Raw genomic sequence first — 20322 nt, 5'->3', positions numbered from 1 at the left:
TTTAGAGTATTGTCAAATTTTTTATGTTTACCAATTTGAAGAGTGAGAGAGTATCTTACTATTGTTTTATTTTTTTAAATTAATTAATTAATTCAGTAATTTTTGGCTGCATTGAGTCTTTGTTGCTGCGCATGGGCTTCCTGTAGTTGCGGTGAGCGGGGGCTACTCTTCGTTGTGGTGTGCGGGCTTCTCGTTGCGGTGGCTTCTCGTTGCGGAGCACGGGCTCTAGGCGTGCAGGCTTCAGTAGTTGTGGCTCGCGGGCTCTAGAGCACAGGCTCAGTAGTTGTGGCGCACAGGCTTAGTTGCTCTGCGGCATGTGAGATCTTCCCGGACCAGGACTCGAACCCGTGTCTCCTGCATTGGCAGGTGGACTCTTAACCACTGCGCCACCAGAGAAGTCCTTACTATTGTTTCAACTTGCATTTTCCTGTTTACTAGTGAAGTTGAGCGTCTTTTTATTGTTCATTTAATATCCTTTTGTTTTCTTTCTGAATTGCCTGTTCATAGCCTTTGCCCATTTTTCTGTTTGGTAGTTAGTTTTTATTTTTATTGTAAAATTATTTATGGTTCTTTATATTCTGCATATTAATTCTTTGTTTTATGTATTATAAAATACTGTTTCTCAAACTGATTTTCCTTTTACCATCATTTAGAAGAAGTTAGTTCAGCCTTATCAACATTTTAATTCATGATTGGTGTTTTTTGGGGTTTTTTTTTAATGTATATTTATTTATTTAATTGGCTGCATTGGGTCTTAGTTGTGGCACGTGGGATCTTTCTTGCGGCACGCGGGCTCTTCGTTGCGGCACGTGGGCTTCTCTCTAGTTGTGCCGTGCAGGCTCTAGAGTGTGTAGGCTCAGTGGTTGCGGCTCGTGGGCGCTCTGGTTGTGATGCGTGAGCTCTAGAACGCGTGGGTTCTGTCGTTGCTTTCCCTGCGACATGTGAGATCTTAGTTCCCCGACCAGCGATCGAACCTGTGTCCCCTGCATTGGAAGGCGGATTCTATCACTGGACCATCAGGGAAGTCCCTGGGGTTTTGGGTTTTATATTTGAAAAGTTTGCTGTACACTACATAGATTAGGATATCCAACTTAAAATCTTAAATTGTATAGTTTTCACATCTGCTTATTTGTGTTATCTATGGCACTGTAACAAATTACCCCAAATGTGGTGGTTGAAAACAACAAACATTTATTGTCTCACAGTTTCTATGGGTCAGGAATCCAAGAGCAGCTTAACAAGGTGGTTCTGCCCCAGGTTCTCTCACAAGACTGCAGTTAAGATGTTGGCTGGATCTGCCGTCGTCTCAGGACTTGACTGGGGGAGGATCTGCTTCCACGCTTACTCATGTGGCTGTTGGCAGGCCTTATTCCTTGCCAGGTGGGCCTCTTCACAGAGCTGTCTCACCACATGATATCTTATTTCACCTGGAGAGAGCAATCCAAGCAAGAGCAAGAAAGTACCCAAGATGGAAGTCACAGTCTTTTTATAACCTAATATCAAAAATAACATCCTGTCACTTCTGCCATGTTCAGTAGAAGTAAGTTAGTAAGTCTAGCTCATGCTCAAGGGGAGGGGATAACCAAGGACATGAGTACTAAGAGGCAGGGATCATTGGGAGCCATCTTAGAGGCTGGTAATCACATTATTCTAACAGCTCAAATAGAAATAAGGAAATAAGTAATTATAAAAGGAAGTAAAATTTTAAATGATATTAATATTTACTAACAAATGTAGCATTTGCTAATTTCTACTTATAAAGTAGTAAATTTTATTATTAAAAACCATGCATATGTAAATACCAGTTGACAGTCAGTAAATGTGGTATTTGCTAATTTCCTTACCATAATGTGGTACATTTGGTAACTATTACAATAAACTTTTAAATTTATGTGTTTGTACATCTTAGTAAGTCTTACTGATGTTTTCTTTCCTTAAGGTTGTATAATTGGAAGTATAGATTTTGTCATTGCCACCACCAAGTTATTTTTAATCTAGTATCCAGAACAGATGGATACTTGAATTAAATATCAATAGTTGGTTTTGGCCCACAGGGAGTAGAGCTGTGGTAATGGAGTGTCAGTATGGGCCAAGAAGAAAAGGTTTCCAGTTAAAAAAAATCAGTGAGCAGGAAAGCAGGTCTTGTCAGCTCTACAAAGCTACTTGTCCAGCCCGGTAAGCTTTATTTTCTTTTATTTCTTTTTTATTAAGTACTTATTTTTGAATAGCTAATATGCACATTTTTATTAAGTTTAAGCAGTGCCAAAAGCATACAGTGAAATCTGTTTCCTCTTACCCCTGCTTCCTATGTCCCACTTTAGGGCAACAACTCTTACCAGTTTCTTGAGTAACCTTGCAGAGATATTCTGTGTATATGCATATAGGTATATACTCTACCATCATAAATGTTGAAGATCTCAGTAAGGATTACTAATATTTTCTTTCCTTAAATTTGGGTAGTAGCATACCTTCTTTCCAGCTATGAATTCACATTGATATATTTCCATTCTGAATGCCTATTGTAGTTATTTGCTGCACAGCTATTATGCTTCATACTAGTGTGAATGTAGAGATATATATACTACTCTACATTTTTAAAAAAAATTTTATTGAAGTATAGTTGATTTACAATGTTGTGTTAATTTCTGCTGTACAGCAAAGTGATTCAGTTATACGTATAAATATTCTTCTTCATATTCTTTTCCATTATGGTTTATCACAGGATATTGATATAGTTCCCTGTGCTATACAGTAGGACCTTGTTTTACTCTATTTTTTTTTCATTCCCAGTATATCTCAAAGTTGGCTCCATGTCTGTATTTAAATGAACCGATTACTTCTTTTTATTGATTGATCAACTGATTTTAAAAAGTGAGATAAAATTGACGTATAAATTATGTTATTTTCATGGTTCCTTTTTAATAGCCATATAATATTCCGTTTATAGATGAATTATCATTTACTTAATTAGTCCTTCAACAATGGACCTGTAGGCTCTGGAAAATATTCTTTATTATTATATACAAAGCTGCAACTAATAACATTGTACCTATTTGTACACTTGTGTAAGTATATTGATGGAATAAATTCCTTGAAATGAAATTGCTAGGGCAAGTGTTGTGTTCTTTTTAAATGTTGACAGGTGTTGCAGAGTTGCTTTGTAGAGTGATTTTACCAATTATATTCATACCAGAAATGTAGAAGACCAACACAGTAAGTTTTAGGTAGAATAGGACTACTGAGTAGTCATTGCTCTGGCTGAGAATGAATAATGTGCACCAATAAAAGATTTTTGTAATGTACTTTACTAATATTCTTTTTTCACACATTGAAAGTGTTTTAAATCATAAGATAAAATTTTAAAATAACACGTAAAGGTTGGATTTAGTTGAGCTTTGAAACATTTTATTTTAGCATTACATCTCATATCACAAACCTCAGCATTCTCAGGAAGTTTTTAAAGCCAGTTAAGAAGGCTTTTCATGTTTAATGTGATAATGTTAACTTGAGACAATATTTAAACCTGATCATTAAACAAAACTTTGCTTTTAAATATAAGCAGTGTAGACCATTAAACAAAACATTGCTTTTAAATATGAGCAATGTAGAACTTTAGTTATAACTTGGGAGAAAATCTCTATACGTGAAGAGATAATTTTATTCTCTATCATTCTATAAGTACTTTTTGAGTATCTGCTCTGTGCCCAGCAACAACATTGGGTGCCATGGGAAGGAGGGGAGACTAAAAGAGGTATATGATTTTACTTAATCATGGGAAACATAAAATATTGTTGGGGTAGATCAGGAAGCAACAAACTATAAGAGAACATAATAGTATTGTATATAATGTTAAATTTGTGGATTACCTGTCTTCAGAGAAGGAATATATCCTAGCAAACTCATTAACAGGAAAGAAAATGGAACTTAACTTGGATACTGAAGTTTAGATTGAATTTGGTAGGCAGAGAATTAGAAGGAAGATATCGTAGGGTAGGAGAATGATATAAAGAAAGATATAGCATGATTGTGTATTTGGTATCAGAGGAGGAAGGAACATTGAGATGATAAACTTCACAGGAAAAACAATTTTATATTTGAAGTGATGAAAAGATGGGTAAATAAATTAGAATCATATAGAGCGCCTTGAATGCTGCTAATAAATTTGTGCTTGATTAAAGAGCAGATAGATTCTTCAACAGAGAAGTACAAATGCAAAGAATTATTGTGGCATTGGTATATCTAGTGGATTTAAGAAATGGAAGGCTGGAGGCCTAGAGGCTCCAGAAGGCGGGTATTAAAGTAATCCAGGTGTGAGGTGTTCACAGCTTCCGGGAGAATGGAGAAGAGACAGATCCAGAAAAAAAAAAAGTTAATATTCATAATATTTAGACATTTTTACTAAAGTAATGATTATTGTTAACTTGCTGAGTATTATACACTGAAAATATGGCATATCTTTCACATAATTATCTGAATGCTTTCTAGATTAATCGAATTTTCTCTAAACTTTAACGCTAAAGTAAACTTGTGGTTGATAAGTTAGTCTTGAGGTTATAGTATAATGAAAAAAATTCTTCTTTTTCTTATAAAAAGGATTTACATTAAAAAGGTACAGAAATTTCCTGAATATAGAGTTCCTACAGACCCCAAAATTGACAGGAAAATAATCCGAACGGAGCAGGAAAAAGCCTTTAACATGCTAAAGAAGAACTTGGTAGATGCTGGTGGTGTTCTTAGGTATGACATTTATATTGTTCTTTTATTTTACAAATTACTTCGCTCCATTTGGAAGAATTCTGTAATAAGAGAAATTATATTATGTTTTCCAATTATTAAGAAATGGTTTTTATAAGGTAGATAGATGTCTTATTAGTAGCTCTCTAGGTATTAAAATGATTTGCCACTGTGTAAGCCATTGAGTTTATCATCCAGATGTGGATAATTTTAACCGAAGAATTATTTATACCATGTGGAAGTTTTTTCCCCAAATGATAAATACATATTTAGCAACACATTTTATTATATATTTAGTACGTTTTTTCAGGTACTTATTAGGAACTGAACTTACAGTCACCTACATATATTTTTTAAACCCATCTTTGATTACTTATGGCAGCCAGATATGAATTCTAAGCCCTATATAAAATTCCATTTTATATCTTTTATGCTTCAGGTTTTAAATAAGAAATATTAGCTTTCTTTCTTACTTTCCTTTATGTACTGGTCCAGGTGAAGAATTTATAAGGGGGTTAAGTGTATGGAATATAGTTTTTGTGTGATCTTTAGAAAAAGTTTCAGATATATGAAAAATACAGTCAATAATTAGACTCTTCAGTTTGGAGAACATTTTGTATAATTTTTAAGTAGGCTCCGTTTCATGCAGTATCAGACAGTGCAAGCATTTTGTATAAAGATATTTATTAAAACTGTATCCTATCAGATCAGTTCATTTTCCTAGAATCTGTTTTACTGCATGGCTGTAAGAAATCTGTGTTCACCTTTTAGTTGATTCTCTTGCTCATTGGGGCAAAAGGAGCTGGAGTGCTATGGGGGCAGTATGTTGAGTTCCTGTCTGAGAAGATTCTCTCACATAGCTCAATCTTCGTAGGCACTAAATTATATCCACTCTTTGGTTAGGAGGATTATACGTACAACACAGAAGTTGTAATTTGGGAACAAAATGGTAGAAGAATGGGAAAATACACAATTCAAAAGATGATGATTTTAAAATCTCATTATTTTGAGGTAAAACTTACTTAATATGAAATTTTAAATACCATTTTCATGTATACCTAAATCTTGCACCCTCCTTAACTTTAAGGACATAGTAAAAGTCTATAAAGGTTTATAAAGATTTTTATTTAATTGGGTATAAAGCCAATCTTAGAAGAGTTGAGAGGACATTTTAACTTTTATTTATATTTTATTTTTATTTACTTAAAATTTTTAAATTTATATTTATTTAATATGATATAATCATATAATTTTTCTTAAAAGATGATTCCTTCTCCTGATGAGTATTAACATAAGTAACTATGATTCTTGCCTTTGTCTAGTAATATAATTTTAAATATTTTTTCTTGTCAGGTGGTATGTACAGTTACCTACGCAGCAAGCTCATCAGTATCATGAATTAGAGACTCCCTGCCTCCCTTTATCACCTTCCTCTTTTCCTATGCCTTCTCTTGAAGAAGAGGAAACTGCAGTTAGAGATGAGAACTGTACATTACCCTCACGTCTACATCCTCAAGTAGCACATAAAATTCAAGAATTAGTATCACAGGGAATACAACAAGTGTATGCAGTAAGGAAACAGCTAAGGTACAGTAGAAACAAATTGTTCTTTTTCATTTTTCATTTCTGTTTGTTGGTTTAAGTAATACACTTAACATTATAGACATTTTCCAGGATATATGCTATCAGAGTAGATAAGGAATATAGTTTATTAATTTATTAAAATAATCTTATTTATGAACTGATCATTTTTCTGCAGATGCTTGGCAAGCCATAAGTAATGATTCGAATTACTCATTTGAGATATTCCATATTCAGATTTGGCAAATTGGACTATTTCTAAATGATACATACATTGAATTATGTACTAAATACCTTTACAGAAAAAAAATTTGTAGAAAAGATTTTAAAACGTGGGCCAAGATACTTGTTTTAACCTATTTGAAATGCAATTAAATTTTATTACAACAAAAGAATGTGGATAGTTTTTTTGTTTAATGAAATTTTATAGATAGTACTCTGGTCTAATTTTACTGATACTCAGGATATAATAATAATTATTATTATTATGTGGCACTTAGTATGTGTGTGCCAGCTATTGTGCTAAGCACTTATAGGCATGATCTCATTTATTCTTATGACTCATGAAGTTTGTGTATTTATCCTCATTCTGCAGATGAGGAAATGGAGACTGAGGGTGGTTAAAGATACACAGGCAGAACTGAAATCTAGGTCTGACTCTACAGCCTGTGCTCTCCAGCATGGTTTCTGCTACTTAACTGACCTTATTCCTGCTGGTTATTGTGTAGTCTGATCTGAACAATACAATGAGTATTTCCCAAGATTATTTCTTAATTAATACATGACTTTTCTATTTAGCAGCTTTCTTAGACATTTTATGTTTATTTCCATTGGGGCATTCTTAGAACAGAGCCAAAGTTTGGTAAGCCATCCACTATTTTACTAAACCTATATTGTAAAAACAGAGGTATAATACAGCTCTTCAATATGGTCTACTGAATGTAATGCACAAAGAATATATATATTGAATTTTATCATTTCTTTTATATCTCTATTTTTTATAACCATCGTATGGCAATGCTGCCTTTTATTGCTGTCTTCTCATTTGTCTACTTGTAAAATTTGAGCAGACATATTTCATATATTAATTGATGACTTTTGAAAGCAATGAAGCATGATGTTTATATGCATAACTTTGGTATAGGCCCAGTCTCTCTTACTAGCTAGGTGTATAACTGTGGGAAAATTATTGGTTTGGCCAAAAAGTTCATTCGGATTTTTCCCTAACAGCTTACAAAAACCCGAACGAACTTTTTGGCCAATGCAATACTTAACTTCTGTAGCCCTCAGTTCTCTCATCTGTAAAGTGGGAATGATAATTATACCTACCTCACAGGATTATAGTATGAGTTAAAGGAGATACTAGATGTGAAGTGTTCAGTACAGTGCCTGGCATAGTAAGCACTCAAAAACATGTTATATTTAAATTGAAAATACGGATTTCGTTAAATTCATAAAAATATCAAAGCTCATTCTAAGATATATAGGTGTTTAACCAATGAAAATATTACATTTCTTTAATCTGCATGAATTCCATGACTTAATGTATGGGAAAAAAGTGGAAAAATATAAATTACTTATAAAGCTGTAAACCATACTTTACAGAAGTTTATACTAAAAGAGAATCTTTGTCATTTGTTCTGAATTAGATTGCTAGATTGTTTATGTTTTTATTCTATTTTATATTCTCCATAGAAAATTTGTGGAAAGGGAACTGTTCAAACCTGATGAGGTACCTGAAAGACATAATTTATCCTTTTTTCCAACTGTAAATGATATAAAAAATCACATCCATGAGGTACAGAAATCCTTGAGAAATGGAGATAATGTATATAACTCAGAGATTATTCCAGCAACGGTATGATTACAACTGTAATTCCTTGTTTTATTACAACAATCTTTCTCAGCTGATGCATGATTGCTATTAGGCCATATAAGTAACTGTGATGTAAGGGAAAATAGGAGTATCTTTTTCTCAAAATGTGAACACTATGAACTCTCAGATGATGATTTGACTAAAATATTTTTTATTACTCTCACAAGAAGAAATAACAGCGAATTTCCAACCCTGACTATAATAACAATAGTAATCTTCACTTAAATATCAACACATATTATCTCTGTAAAAAGTATATCTTATTCATTTAACAGGTATTTATTGAGTACATACTGTGTATATCTCCACCTCTTTTTAAAATTTAAATAGAACAAGTTTAAATAGAATAGTTCAGACTTGAATACACAAAGTGATGATGTTGGTTCTATATGCCGTCTATGGATATAAAGTTTACCTCATACTGTGATACTGTAGCTTTCTCCAGAAAAGTGGCCATTTCTATGAAAATTTTGCCTAATCTGAAGAGATTAATGTAGTTACCCAGAAACTACTAACTGTAATACAAGCAGTGATTTTGGCATTAAAATCTCAAGTAGCAGTATCCTTTTCTCTATACATTTTTACTCTCTAAATTCAGTAACTGAATAGATTGAGATTTTTTTAAGCTAGAGCTACTATTCTTTTCTATCTAAAACTCTTAGTTATTCACTATCCAAAATTCAGGAACTAAAACAGATTTGGTTAGCAGTAGTCTTTGCCATCTACACTTGCTATCCACATTCTTGCTATCTGACCTTGGGAAGCTAACTTATTTGCATAGTTAAATATACTTAATGCTTTGAGAATGTGAACAAGTAAAGAGAGTAATTACAGAATAAAGCACATTTATACTATGACTGAATAAGATATGACAGTTGCATTGCTGTTTTAAAATAGTTTTCAAAATAAATGCTTTGTTCTTTTTACTGAAGTAAATGTTCCCATTTCAGCTTCAATGGACTACAGATAGTGGGAATATTCTCAGAGAGACTGTGACAGTTACACTTGCAGAAGGTAGGGTATCTTGAATACTTCTAAGATATAAAATCAAACAGTGTTAAAATTGGAAGACATTTAAGATGTTATCTAATTTATCTCATCTAATTTATGGATAAGGAAACCATGTCCCAAAGAGGCAAGAGCAGCTATGTTAGGATTTATTAAAATACTTCCAGCTATTTAAATTTCCTCCTATATAATCAGCTTTTTTTTTTTTTTTTTGGTATGGTTTTTTTTGTATGGTTTGCTTTTTCTCATATGCTCTTACGCCTTTGCTCTCTCAATATTCCAAGCTTATTTCAACCCTTTTGTTCTCTCTTCTAGAAATGTCTTTGTCTAGAAATGTCTCTTCTAGAAATGTCTTTTCTCCTCTTCTGCAAGGCAAACTCCTCTCATTACTCACATAGCAATCTCTTTGGCTTTAAATGCTCTCTTAACTTCACCCCCTATGTAAAGATGGATATTCACTCTTTTGTATTTATCTTTGCATTTAACATGGTATCCTTTGTTTATGCATATGTATCTTTCATTATGATTTGAGAATCATATTTTATTCAAATTAATATACCTAGTTCTTAGCATAATGGCTTCTAAAAAGTTAACACCTAAATAGATGCTTTAGAATAAATTAATAATTATACACAGTACAATTTTTTTTATTCTTTGGCTTATTAACCTTTAAGAGTCACTTTGCCTATAAAATAACTTACAAAGTCTTTAGAATTATTCATTTGTTCTGTGTATATTAACTCAGTGTGATGAATGCTGAGCCTAAAAAAAAAGTAAGTTTCTTACTTCATTGAATTTAAAGGTTAGCAAGAGAAAAAGGCACTACAGTATATTCTAATGAATTACTCTTATGAATAGTGCCATGAGAGAATTGTGCCAAATTGTATGGGAACGGTGATAGAGACATGCAACTTAGTCTGGAGAGTAGGGAAGGGACACTTGAGAAAGTAACTTTTAAACTGAGAACTGAAGAATGAATAGGAATTTGCCAATCAAAGGAATAGCATGTTTGAAGGCTGAGCAAGAAAGTGCTTGCCGTGTCCAAGGAACTTAAGAAAGCTAGTGTATATAGACAATGCTGAGATAAAACTGGTTAAACAAAACAGGTTTAGGAGGCCCTTTCAGCTGTCCAAGTGAAAGGTGATAGTGGTATAGATAACAGTTGGTGACATTTATACTAGAATTAGGCAGATTTAAGAGTTATTTAAAAAATTCAATTCAAAGGCCTTGGTTATTGATTGAATAGGTGTAGGAGGTAAAAGAGCGGGAATGATCTGGGATGACTCCTGAGTTTCTTCCATGAGCAACTGACTGACAGTGGCATTTACTGAGCTCAGCAACACTGGCATAAGAGTGGGGTATTGGTAGCAGGGAAGAGAAAAAGATCCTGAGATCAAGTTTGGAAAAGCATGAGTACCAGAGTCATTTCAATGAGGTAGATTGGAAGGAACCCATATTGGCGTGGCTGAAGAGTGAATGGGAGATGAATAAAAAAGCAGAAACAGTGTGGACCACTTCTTCAAAAAGTTTGCTATGAAGGGAGTATGGGGTTGAGGCAAGGTATGTTAGGACAGGAGAGACCTGAAGAGATAGATGAAGATGAAGGTATTTGATAGGTTTGGTGATGGGAAGTTGAGTACATTTCTATGTGATAGCTTCTCTTTTCTCTTTAAGTAAGAGTGTTAAGAATGAGAAAAGATCACAGGAAGGTGACCAAGATTTGAGGAAAATGGAGATTTAACATCCTCCCTGATACAGAGTGAGAGAAACATTATAAGATTGTCATATACATGAAGGTCCTATTGAGGCTGATGATCAGGAATTGGTATTAGTAGTGGCAGCGAATTTCTTCTTCAGTGACAGTCAGCTTTACATGTATAGGCCCTGGAAGGCATTTTCATCCAGAATTAGGATTTTACCAGGGCGTTATGACCAAAGGACGGAGAGGAAAGGGAGTTTAAGGTATTTGCAAGAGAGTGACTAAAATTATAAGCCCAGGACTCTAAGCTGGATGGGGAGAGAATTTTATTAAGGAAGACAGTGATGGATCTGAAGAAAACTGAGGAATTAGTTAACTGGAGGTCCACATGAAGTTGAAGCACAATTGTAGTAGAGTACCTGAGCAAAATCCCTGGAAGAACAGAGGTTGTGATCAGAGAATGGGATGTTTGAATTAGAGATTTTACATGTGGAATAGTCCCAGGTATAATCATAGTAGCGGGTAACTGCAGCATAGTGAGGTGGGACAATTAGAAATGAAGCAGCCAAGAAATGTGAGGGTACTGTTAATCCTTTGAGGAAAATTCTCTTATTATCCTGATTTTACACATGAGGAGACTGAAGTTTAGAAACTGAGTTAAATAGAATGTTGAAGGCTACAGAGAAAAGCCAGCACTTAAATCCATCCTTGTCTGACACCAGGACCATTTTTTCAAATTACTCGGTTACACGGGTGCGATATGCGGTATGGAAGCAATAAATAGTTGTTGATGATTGGTTTTAATTGGTTTTTGATTACCTTAAAGAGATGAGTATATTTGGGTTAACATATAAGAATTACATGAGAAGGACTCAAATTCCCTAAGGGCAATTACTTTAAAAATTGAGATATTTATTTAGAAAAGAAAAATTTTTACTCTTCTTCATTTATTCAAATATGAGTTATTGAAAGAAATTTAGTACTATTATTTCTGAAGACCTGCTTTATGCCAGGCATTGTCCTAGGCACTAGGGCTATCAAAGATGAGTTAAGTTTGATCTTTGTAACTGAGATATTCAATAGGTGTTCCACATCTGGAGAAGCTTAGGTCCAGCATTATAGCATGAAAAAAATGGACTAGATTAGAACTACAGGTATAGAATCTTTTAAGGAAAAAAATAGCTTCTTACATCCCTTCCTAGATATACTGAATTAAAATTACTGGAGGTTGAATCTAGGAACTTATTTTTTAAAGTTTAGTGATTCTGATGATCTACCAGGTTCTGGAAATAGTAGACTAGATAACTTCCTGAAGTCCTTTTTAAACCTTTGACCTTATTTCCTATTCCATTTCTGATAGTAAGGATTGTAATAAAGTATATCCTAGAAGCCATAAAAATTACTTTAATAGTTTATTTTTTATATAATTTAGGAAATTCACAAGGAGAAGCAATTTCCAGCAAAATGGAAACAAATCAGACAAGGAGTTCTTTGTCTCCAGAGCCAGCGCACTTGCTGTCCTCACTTTCTTCATTTCAGCCAAAAATATTCACACAACTACAGGTAAGTATCCAGTGTAATAGCCAAATTTGGGGCCCTTATCGTTCTTCCTCAATCTTCCCTCTTTTCTTAGGGATTTAACAGAATTGTTATAGAATTATAAAGATGATCAAAGATGTTTTCATCATTAATTTTCTGACTTTTTTGTCTTGATTTAAGATGATAATTTAAACAATATGTTTTGGAAAAGTTTGAATTGACTATGCATGCGATAAAATTAGTTGTACTAATTTTCCTTTGGTTCTCGTTTCTGTTCTCACTTAATATTTGTTAGTAACTATCCTCTTAGCTTTTATTCCAATTTTGTGTCAAAGGAGTAATATACTCGATAAGAAAAACATACATAGTAAATTCAAACATTTTGATGTAACTCTTTTTGGTTCAAAAGGGTTTGCAGTTGCAACCAAGATTCACTTCTTCTGATGGATCACCAGCTCTGATATCAGTAAATAATCACCCCTCCTCCAGTCCTTCAAGACTTCTGGATTCAATAGGAAGTGCTGTAATGAATAATAATTCTCTACTGCTTGGTCAAACTCATTGCCTTCAAACAGATACATGCCTAACCCAAAACAATAGTATTTCCTCTACCATGGGTAACCTTCCAGGACCAGATCAAAATCTGGTTGCAGTTGATCAGCTGGTGGAAGTTGGAGATGTTGAGGATACAGAGAATCTGGAAGGGAATGTTCATCGGATTCTGCTGGGAAATGTGCAGACCATTCCAATACAGATTATAGACAGCCACCCAGCTCTTAGTAAGTTAAAATCATATGATTTTATTTTTTTTTAACCTTTATGGACTATCATCACTATTACACTAGAGAAAAAAATACTGTCATTTCGACTCAGTGGGTTTATAATATATAAATAAATCAAGTAAAACCAGGAGAAAAAGGGAAGAAATTTGGTGAGCATGAGTTTAGTAACTTTTAAACTTTTTAATGTTTTTCTTTATCTAAATTATTCATTCACTAATTACCTAGTTTTATGTGGAAAGTCTGTGGTGATGTGAAATCAGGAAGGTCATTTTTGAATGCATGAAAAAAAATTAGAGAAACTCTAAAAGGAAAACTATGTAGTGTAAAGGTTATTATGGAAAAACTGATACACACACACAAAGAAAAATGGGATGAAGTTGGCAGATGTAAAGGTTAAAAGGAAGATTTTGAGTTATAGACTTAAATGTTGAGTTCTATAGAAATTGAAAGGGAACTAGTAAGACCTGGGGACTTGGTTTTAATCCAAGACTTTGTTGCCTTCACTTTGGAATGAACCCAGTCAACATAGTAATAAACTCTGTTAACTGCTACTTGACCTATGTCACTTCTTTTCGCACAAATTGTTCTGGATTGGGCATTTTTGTGGGAAAAGATTTGCAGTTTGCTTTGAAGAACAAAAGTCTTCATAGAAATTATCCTTAGACCATATATTTTTCCCTGCATGTGTGAGATAGTGCCTTCCAGAAAAAAATCATTGTCTTTTAAATTTATAGGAAGCATACTTTCAAGAAAATTTATCCAGAGGGCTGTGGCAGTTGTCTTTAGGAACTTTAGGAGAAGAGAGAGAAAAGGAATATACATGAACTAATCCTCACAACTACTCCATGAAATAGCTAGTAGTGTCCCCATTCTGCAGATGGGGAGACCAAGGCTCTGGGAGGTTAAGTAATTGCCTAAAAATCACATGTAGTAAGTGACAGAGAGGGCATTTAAACCCGGATCTGTCTGCCTCCAAAGCTTCTTCTAGTTCTAAGATCTCTCCTCCCTCCATTGTGCCAAGGTTTTCTGGGAGCTCTAATTCAGATTGCCTTAAAGGAGACCCTCTTTGGATCTGAACTTGCATTATCTATCAAGTTAGATCATGATTTTAGGGACTACTTCACCTAAATATGAATTCTCAGGATCACTCAAATCCATCCTCCACTGGTTTTCTCGATATGGTATAGGCTAAACTAACACACCTGTATGTGACAAGCATTAGGTGTGTTCAACACACTTTTCTGAGCAAGTATAGTCCCCTTAACCTTGGTTCTCCATAGCAACTGAAAAACTGATATTCCTGAGAAAGAGAGAGAAAGATTTTATCTTAGGTATCCCACCTGCCAGATCACAGTAGTGTTGCTGGTTTGCTACATTTACATTAATTTGGTCATAGGTACTTTGAAATCAGAATGGTAGTACATTCTGAAAGGTTTCCCATAAGCAAACACATAGCTCGTGCAGCTAAGTCAGAGCTATCGTTTAAGATGTTGCATATTTTTTCTGAAGTACTTAAGTAGTGCGGTTTCTTTAGGGAGAGAACACCGAGTGAGTATGGAGACCATATGAGAATGGTAACACATCAGTGGATTTGTAGTATATGTTTGGTGTTTGTAAAAAAAATGATTTTCAAATAATGAGAGGCTTCCTGACTTTTAGTCACACATATTTTTAAAGACAGTCGAGTTTAAATATGAGATATTCCTCATAATTTTATCAAATTATGGACTGATTTTTGGTCAAAGAATCTTTTGAAGAGAATAACTTTGCAGTTTTCTTGGTCTCTTATTTTTCCGTACTGAAGGAATTTAATATGAATGACTGTTAAGATGTCAGAAGCACTGAGATCTCAAATACACCAACTGATTTTCTAAATTACTTGATTCTTTTTCCAAACTACTGGGTTTTTTTTTGCCTTCTAAATTCATATAATTCTATCTTTAGAATATTATAAATTATATTAACCCTTAGGGTTTTTCTTTTATGTTCGGTTTTAAAGTTGAAGAAAGTCCAGAAGGTACCATTTCTGTGAACCAAGTTAAGCAAGAACCCAAAGAACCAGCATTATCTATGGAAGCAAAAAAAAATTTGGACTGTAAGAAATTGTCTGCTACATAAATTATTGAAGCTTTTCAGAATTTACAACTCTGGTGACTTCTGATGTCATAAAAAAGAAGGTGAATATTATCAAAGCGCAGCGTTGTGATAAGTGGACTGAAGACTGGTTTAATGAGCAGCTTTAATTTAAAACTGACATATTTGTTGCTAACTCCCTATTTTTACCTTAAGAGATATTTTATTCCTCTTATTTTGTATAATTCTTATGCTTTTTGATTATCTGATAAGGCCAGTATTTCAAAAGGTCATCTGAGCTTATCCACTTATCTAATTCATCCTCTGGAAATATCTAATTTTGGTTCTTCAAAAAGAACAACAAAAAAAGTATGCGAGTTTGTGTGTGTGTGATGAATTTTTTTGAGTTCTGAAAGAGTTACTCCCTCTTTAAAGTTGTGAAAAAATTTTTTAAATTGGCAGATGAGAGAATATCTGAGGTCTGTCTCATTTGGAAAGAAAAACAACAGATTTTACATCATAACATGAAGCCCAACATTCACATCTGTGAAAACTATATAGTTGCATTTTAGCTTCTTCTATTCTAATTTTTATACTTATAACTACAAACCAGTAGTATACCAATGGTCATCTAGTAGAAATTTACAGTGTCTTGGTAAGTACTGAGAGTTTTAACTTGAATCAGATAAGCAAGAGAAATAAATGTATTTTGCATGGATTTATACAGTATTGTAGTTAAAATACTACTTATGGGTTGAAAAATGTAGAAATTGAGAGAATTCAGAAAGAATAATAGAATTCCCTGGTGTTAACAGATAATTAGGGGAACTTTTTGATATCAGCAGAAGATTTTTTTTTTTTTCTTCCTATTTTGTATTGAAGATTCAGCTCTGGTTAGAAAAGAATTTGAGTTGTATTTATTTTTCTGTGCCAGAGTTCTTAATGAATTGATGGTATTAGAATTTATAGTATTTAAAGGTAAAGATTTATAGTTGAAAATTTAATTCATATTTAAAACTTTAAAACAACTGGTGTGTTATATTTGCTTGTTGAATAAGCATATTTACTTCAAATACTGAATAAGTACTAATCAGTATATTCATTATAAGCTTCTCTTTTCCAGAAGGTTGGTAACCTAGAAATGTCAATTATAACTATCAAGAAATCACCTAAAGGCTTTTTTTCCCCCTAGAGACCATATGTGGGTTTATTTAAATTTTCATTTAAAAATAAGAATTTCAAATGGATATTAATGTTTAATATTCAAAGCATGCAGAATATAATATGAAATTCAGCCTTAATACTTCACATGAATGTGAGTCTTTTTGTAAGTATATTTACTTCAAATTCTGAATAAGTACTAATCAGTATATTCATTATAAGCTACTGGTTTCTATAAGGCTGGTGAACTGGAAATGTCAATTATAGCTGTCAAGAAATCAACCTAAAGCCTTTTTTTTCCCCCAGAGATCATTTGTAGGTATATTTAAATTTTTATTTAAAAGTAATAAGCATTTCCAATGGATATTAATGTTTAATATCAAAGCATGCAGAATATGAAATTTAACCTTAATACTTTATATAAATATGAGTCTTTTTGGCTTTTCTAAGTCCAATCTCCCATTCTTAATTCACTTTAATTGTTTCAGGTACACAACATGTATCTAAGTATAAAGCACTGTTATGTTAGAAACAGATGGAATTATAAAATTCCTTGCTCTTTATATTTATACCCTATTTAACATAAAATTTATTTGTACCTCTATTTAATGCAAAGTTAATATTCAGTTACATACATAATTTTTTAATAAGAATTGCTTTTATTTTTCCTAAGAATTGAAAATACTTGATGTCAGCATTTATAGAGACAGGCTGCCAAATCTATGTTATGCTAAGTTAAACACAACTCTTAGTTACCTCAAGCCCAGTTTTCTCTTAGTCTGTGTGTACTTAAAGGGTATAAGTCCAAATTAATTTATAGTTTAGTGTTGCACTGTGGGTAATATTCATTTCATTTGTTATTTCTAGTTTTTATGGAAACTTTTTTCAAGATTTTAAATAATAGATCTTCACCTTTCATTAATGACAATAGTTTATTATAGTTTATTGAACTATATTCCTTTGGAGACATTCCTTGCTTTTTGATGTTGAGTTGCTAAGGAGAAATGCTTGTTAAGATACAAACTCTAGTCAGTTACCTAGGAGGATGAGAGATGTCAGAGGATCCAGACTTTGGCACTTGATCAAGAACAAAACATAGTTTAAAAACATTTCTCACTTAATTCTATGTGAATGTCTCTTCTGATACTTTTTTTTATGAGGACAGAAAGTTGCAGTGAATCTTCCCCACAAACAAAAAGAAAAAAAAAAAGAGCATGAAGGTTTAAGTCCCTAATTGTATACTCTTTTGGTTTTTAGGTAGGAACTGGAACTATCAATATTTTCATGTAAGTATTTTAATGAGTAGCTCTTTAAAAATGGTTTCTAAATTAATTTTTAAAAATTAATTTGTCCTCCAAATGCATGTTCAGTCACAGTATATCGGTATTGTATTTTAAAGGTGCTTAGCATTGCTTTTTTAAAAGTATGTTTACATTTTAAAAATATTCAGTTAATTTTAAAATGCACAGGGTATTAAATACAGCGCATAAAGTTTTCAGTATCTGTATTTGGCATTCTCCTAACAGCTCTGCAGCAAAGTTTGACATATGTTCTTCTGTGTCATGTATTACAAGGTGTAATATCTGTAGTAGAAAGTTGGATGTTCAAAATAAGCAGTTAGAATTCATAATTACAGCTGAGCTTGTTTCTTTCTTGTAGTTATCATTATAACTAAGCCTCCAAGTGAACACTATATATACTACAGTGAATTATAAACACAGGCATGGTGGGTCCTTCCCTCAATATTGATTTTCTGTGTAAGCAGTTAACATACTTAAAAGAAAAAGCTTTTATGTTTTATACAAGGTAAATGTTTTCTAAAAGTCACAAAACTGATAGAAAATAGTCTTGGTGATATGGTCCTGCATTAGAGTTTCTAATCTTGAGGCCTACCAGCTTGTGTTTCATCTTTATATCCTGTCAAAATACATACTTAATCATGTGAATATGAGAAAGATGCAGTTTAATTTTGTACCAGGTTTTTAAAAAAATTAAATAATGTGTGTATATATGTGTGTGTGTGTATATATATATATATATATATATATAGTAACTTAATGTTTACTGTCCTTGTTATAATGTAATTTTTTTCATTAAAAAATCCTGTGTTACTTTTTTCTTAAGCTTGTTAGTTTCCTTTTTATACTTTTCCTGAGTGTAGTGGTAATTTTGTTCATCTTGAAGATGCTGAATAAACACATTAGTACCTGAGAATTTTGGCTAGAGATTTATGTTCAATTTGGAACCTGAATGTTTTTAAGCATAACTACCAGTAACTCCTGTTATCATTATGTTTGGGGATATATATGCATTCAGTGCTCTCAACTCAGCCAACTATCAACATTTTAAAACAATGCGTTTAATAGGGTGTAAGTAATTCTTTACCCCCCCCCCGGCCCCACATTTTGGCATTATAACATCTTCAAGTACAGTTTTATATTTTTGTGATTTTGTGTCACATACTTCTGAAAGTCACAAAATCATTAATTTTTTCCCTCTTTGCTTTTTTTTTTTCCTTTATTCCACTCTACCTATTTTTCAGGACCATAGAATATCTTACTCTCTCTCCAGAGGGGGACTGCATCGTCTCTTCCCCATCAACTGATTAGGCTTTAGACATCTTAAATGGTGTATTACTTTTATCTAAATATCTGTAATTCTACTCATTTAACATAATGGTAATGGCAAAGCCTAGTATACTTTTGCCACATACATGTTAGCTATGAATTCTGTTGTTGAATAATATAATATTCATTGCCAACTGAATTCTTAAAACTTAAGGAATAAACTCAGAATTTTTAAAAAATCGCATTTGTTAATGAACCCTAAATTGATTCATGAGAAAAATAAACTGTATGATTAATATGGAAAACCTTTGAGAATGTGATATGGGTGTAAGAGTGCAGGGGAGATGTTGCTTAATGGTACAAACTTGCAACTAGTAGATACATAATTCCTGGAGATCTAATGTACTGCATGGTGATTATAGTCAACAATACTGTATTATAAACATCAAAGTTGCTCAGAGACTAGATCTTAATTGTTCTCACTACAAAAAAGAAATAATAATTATGTGACATGATAGAGGTGTTAGCTAAAGCTACAGTGGTAATCGTATTGCAATATATAAATTACCCAGTTAACACATTGTACACCTTAAATGTTATATGTCAATTATATCTCAATTAACAAAAGAATTCTAAAACCAGAGGAGAGAATGGGAGTTAGATACCAGCAGAGTTTTAATTTTTAAATATCTCTATTTAAGTATATAATTGACATAATATAAACTGCACATATTTATAGTATACAATTTGGTAAGTTTTGATGTATGTATATGTGTATGAAACCATCACCACAGTCAAATAATGGGCATATCTATCACCCCCAGAAGATTCCTGGCGCCCCTTTGTAATCCATTCCCACTTCTTCCTGCCTCCACCCTTACCCCACCATCCCCAAACAACTACTGAACTGCTTTCTGTCACTAGAGGTCAATTTATTATGTCTACAACTTTATAAAAATGAAATCATATAGTATGAGCCTTTTTAAAATCTGACTTTGGTCACTCAGCATAGTTATTCTGATATTCATCTATGTCACAAGATATATGAATAGTTCATTCCTTTTTACTGTTGAGTAGTCCATTGTATGAATATACCATAATTTGTTTATCCATTCAGCTTTTGATGGACATTGGGTTGTTTATATTTCTTGGCTATTACAAATAAAGCTGCTATGAACATTTGTGTAAGTCTTTGTATGGACATATGCTTTCATTTCTCTTGGGTAAATATAGGAGTAGAATGGTTGGGTCATATGGTAGGTATAAATTTAACTTTTTAAGAAACTCTCAAATGATCTTCCA

At 32.9% G+C, this 20322-nt stretch overlaps 1 protein-coding gene across 2 annotated transcripts in view; it reads left to right on the top strand.

Annotated features, from left to right (window-relative positions):
- Positions 1-15604, top strand: part of CARF (calcium responsive transcription factor) — a 43747-nt gene extending 28143 nt beyond the window's left edge. For both annotated transcript variants that reach the window (XM_068544633.1, XM_068544632.1), the window contains 8 exons: positions 2055-2175; positions 4594-4737; positions 6088-6321; positions 8011-8173; positions 9142-9205; positions 12331-12461; positions 12847-13216; positions 15219-15604. In XM_068544633.1, the coding sequence (XP_068400734.1) occupies positions 2055-2175; positions 4594-4737; positions 6088-6321; positions 8011-8173; positions 9142-9205; positions 12331-12461; positions 12847-13216; positions 15219-15337 (1346 nt within the window). In that variant the 3' untranslated portion in view covers positions 15338-15604. The remainder of the gene's footprint in view (positions 1-2054; positions 2176-4593; positions 4738-6087; positions 6322-8010; positions 8174-9141; positions 9206-12330; positions 12462-12846; positions 13217-15218) is intronic.
- The last annotated feature ends 4718 nt before the right edge of the window (positions 15605-20322 follow it).

The sequence above is a fragment of the Eschrichtius robustus genome, chromosome 5 (genome assembly GCF_028021215.1).
Source record: "Eschrichtius robustus isolate mEscRob2 chromosome 5, mEscRob2.pri, whole genome shotgun sequence".
Taxonomy (NCBI): Eukaryota; Metazoa; Chordata; class Mammalia; order Artiodactyla; family Eschrichtiidae; genus Eschrichtius; species Eschrichtius robustus.
This window is presented reverse-complemented; position numbering and strand designations above follow the sequence as displayed.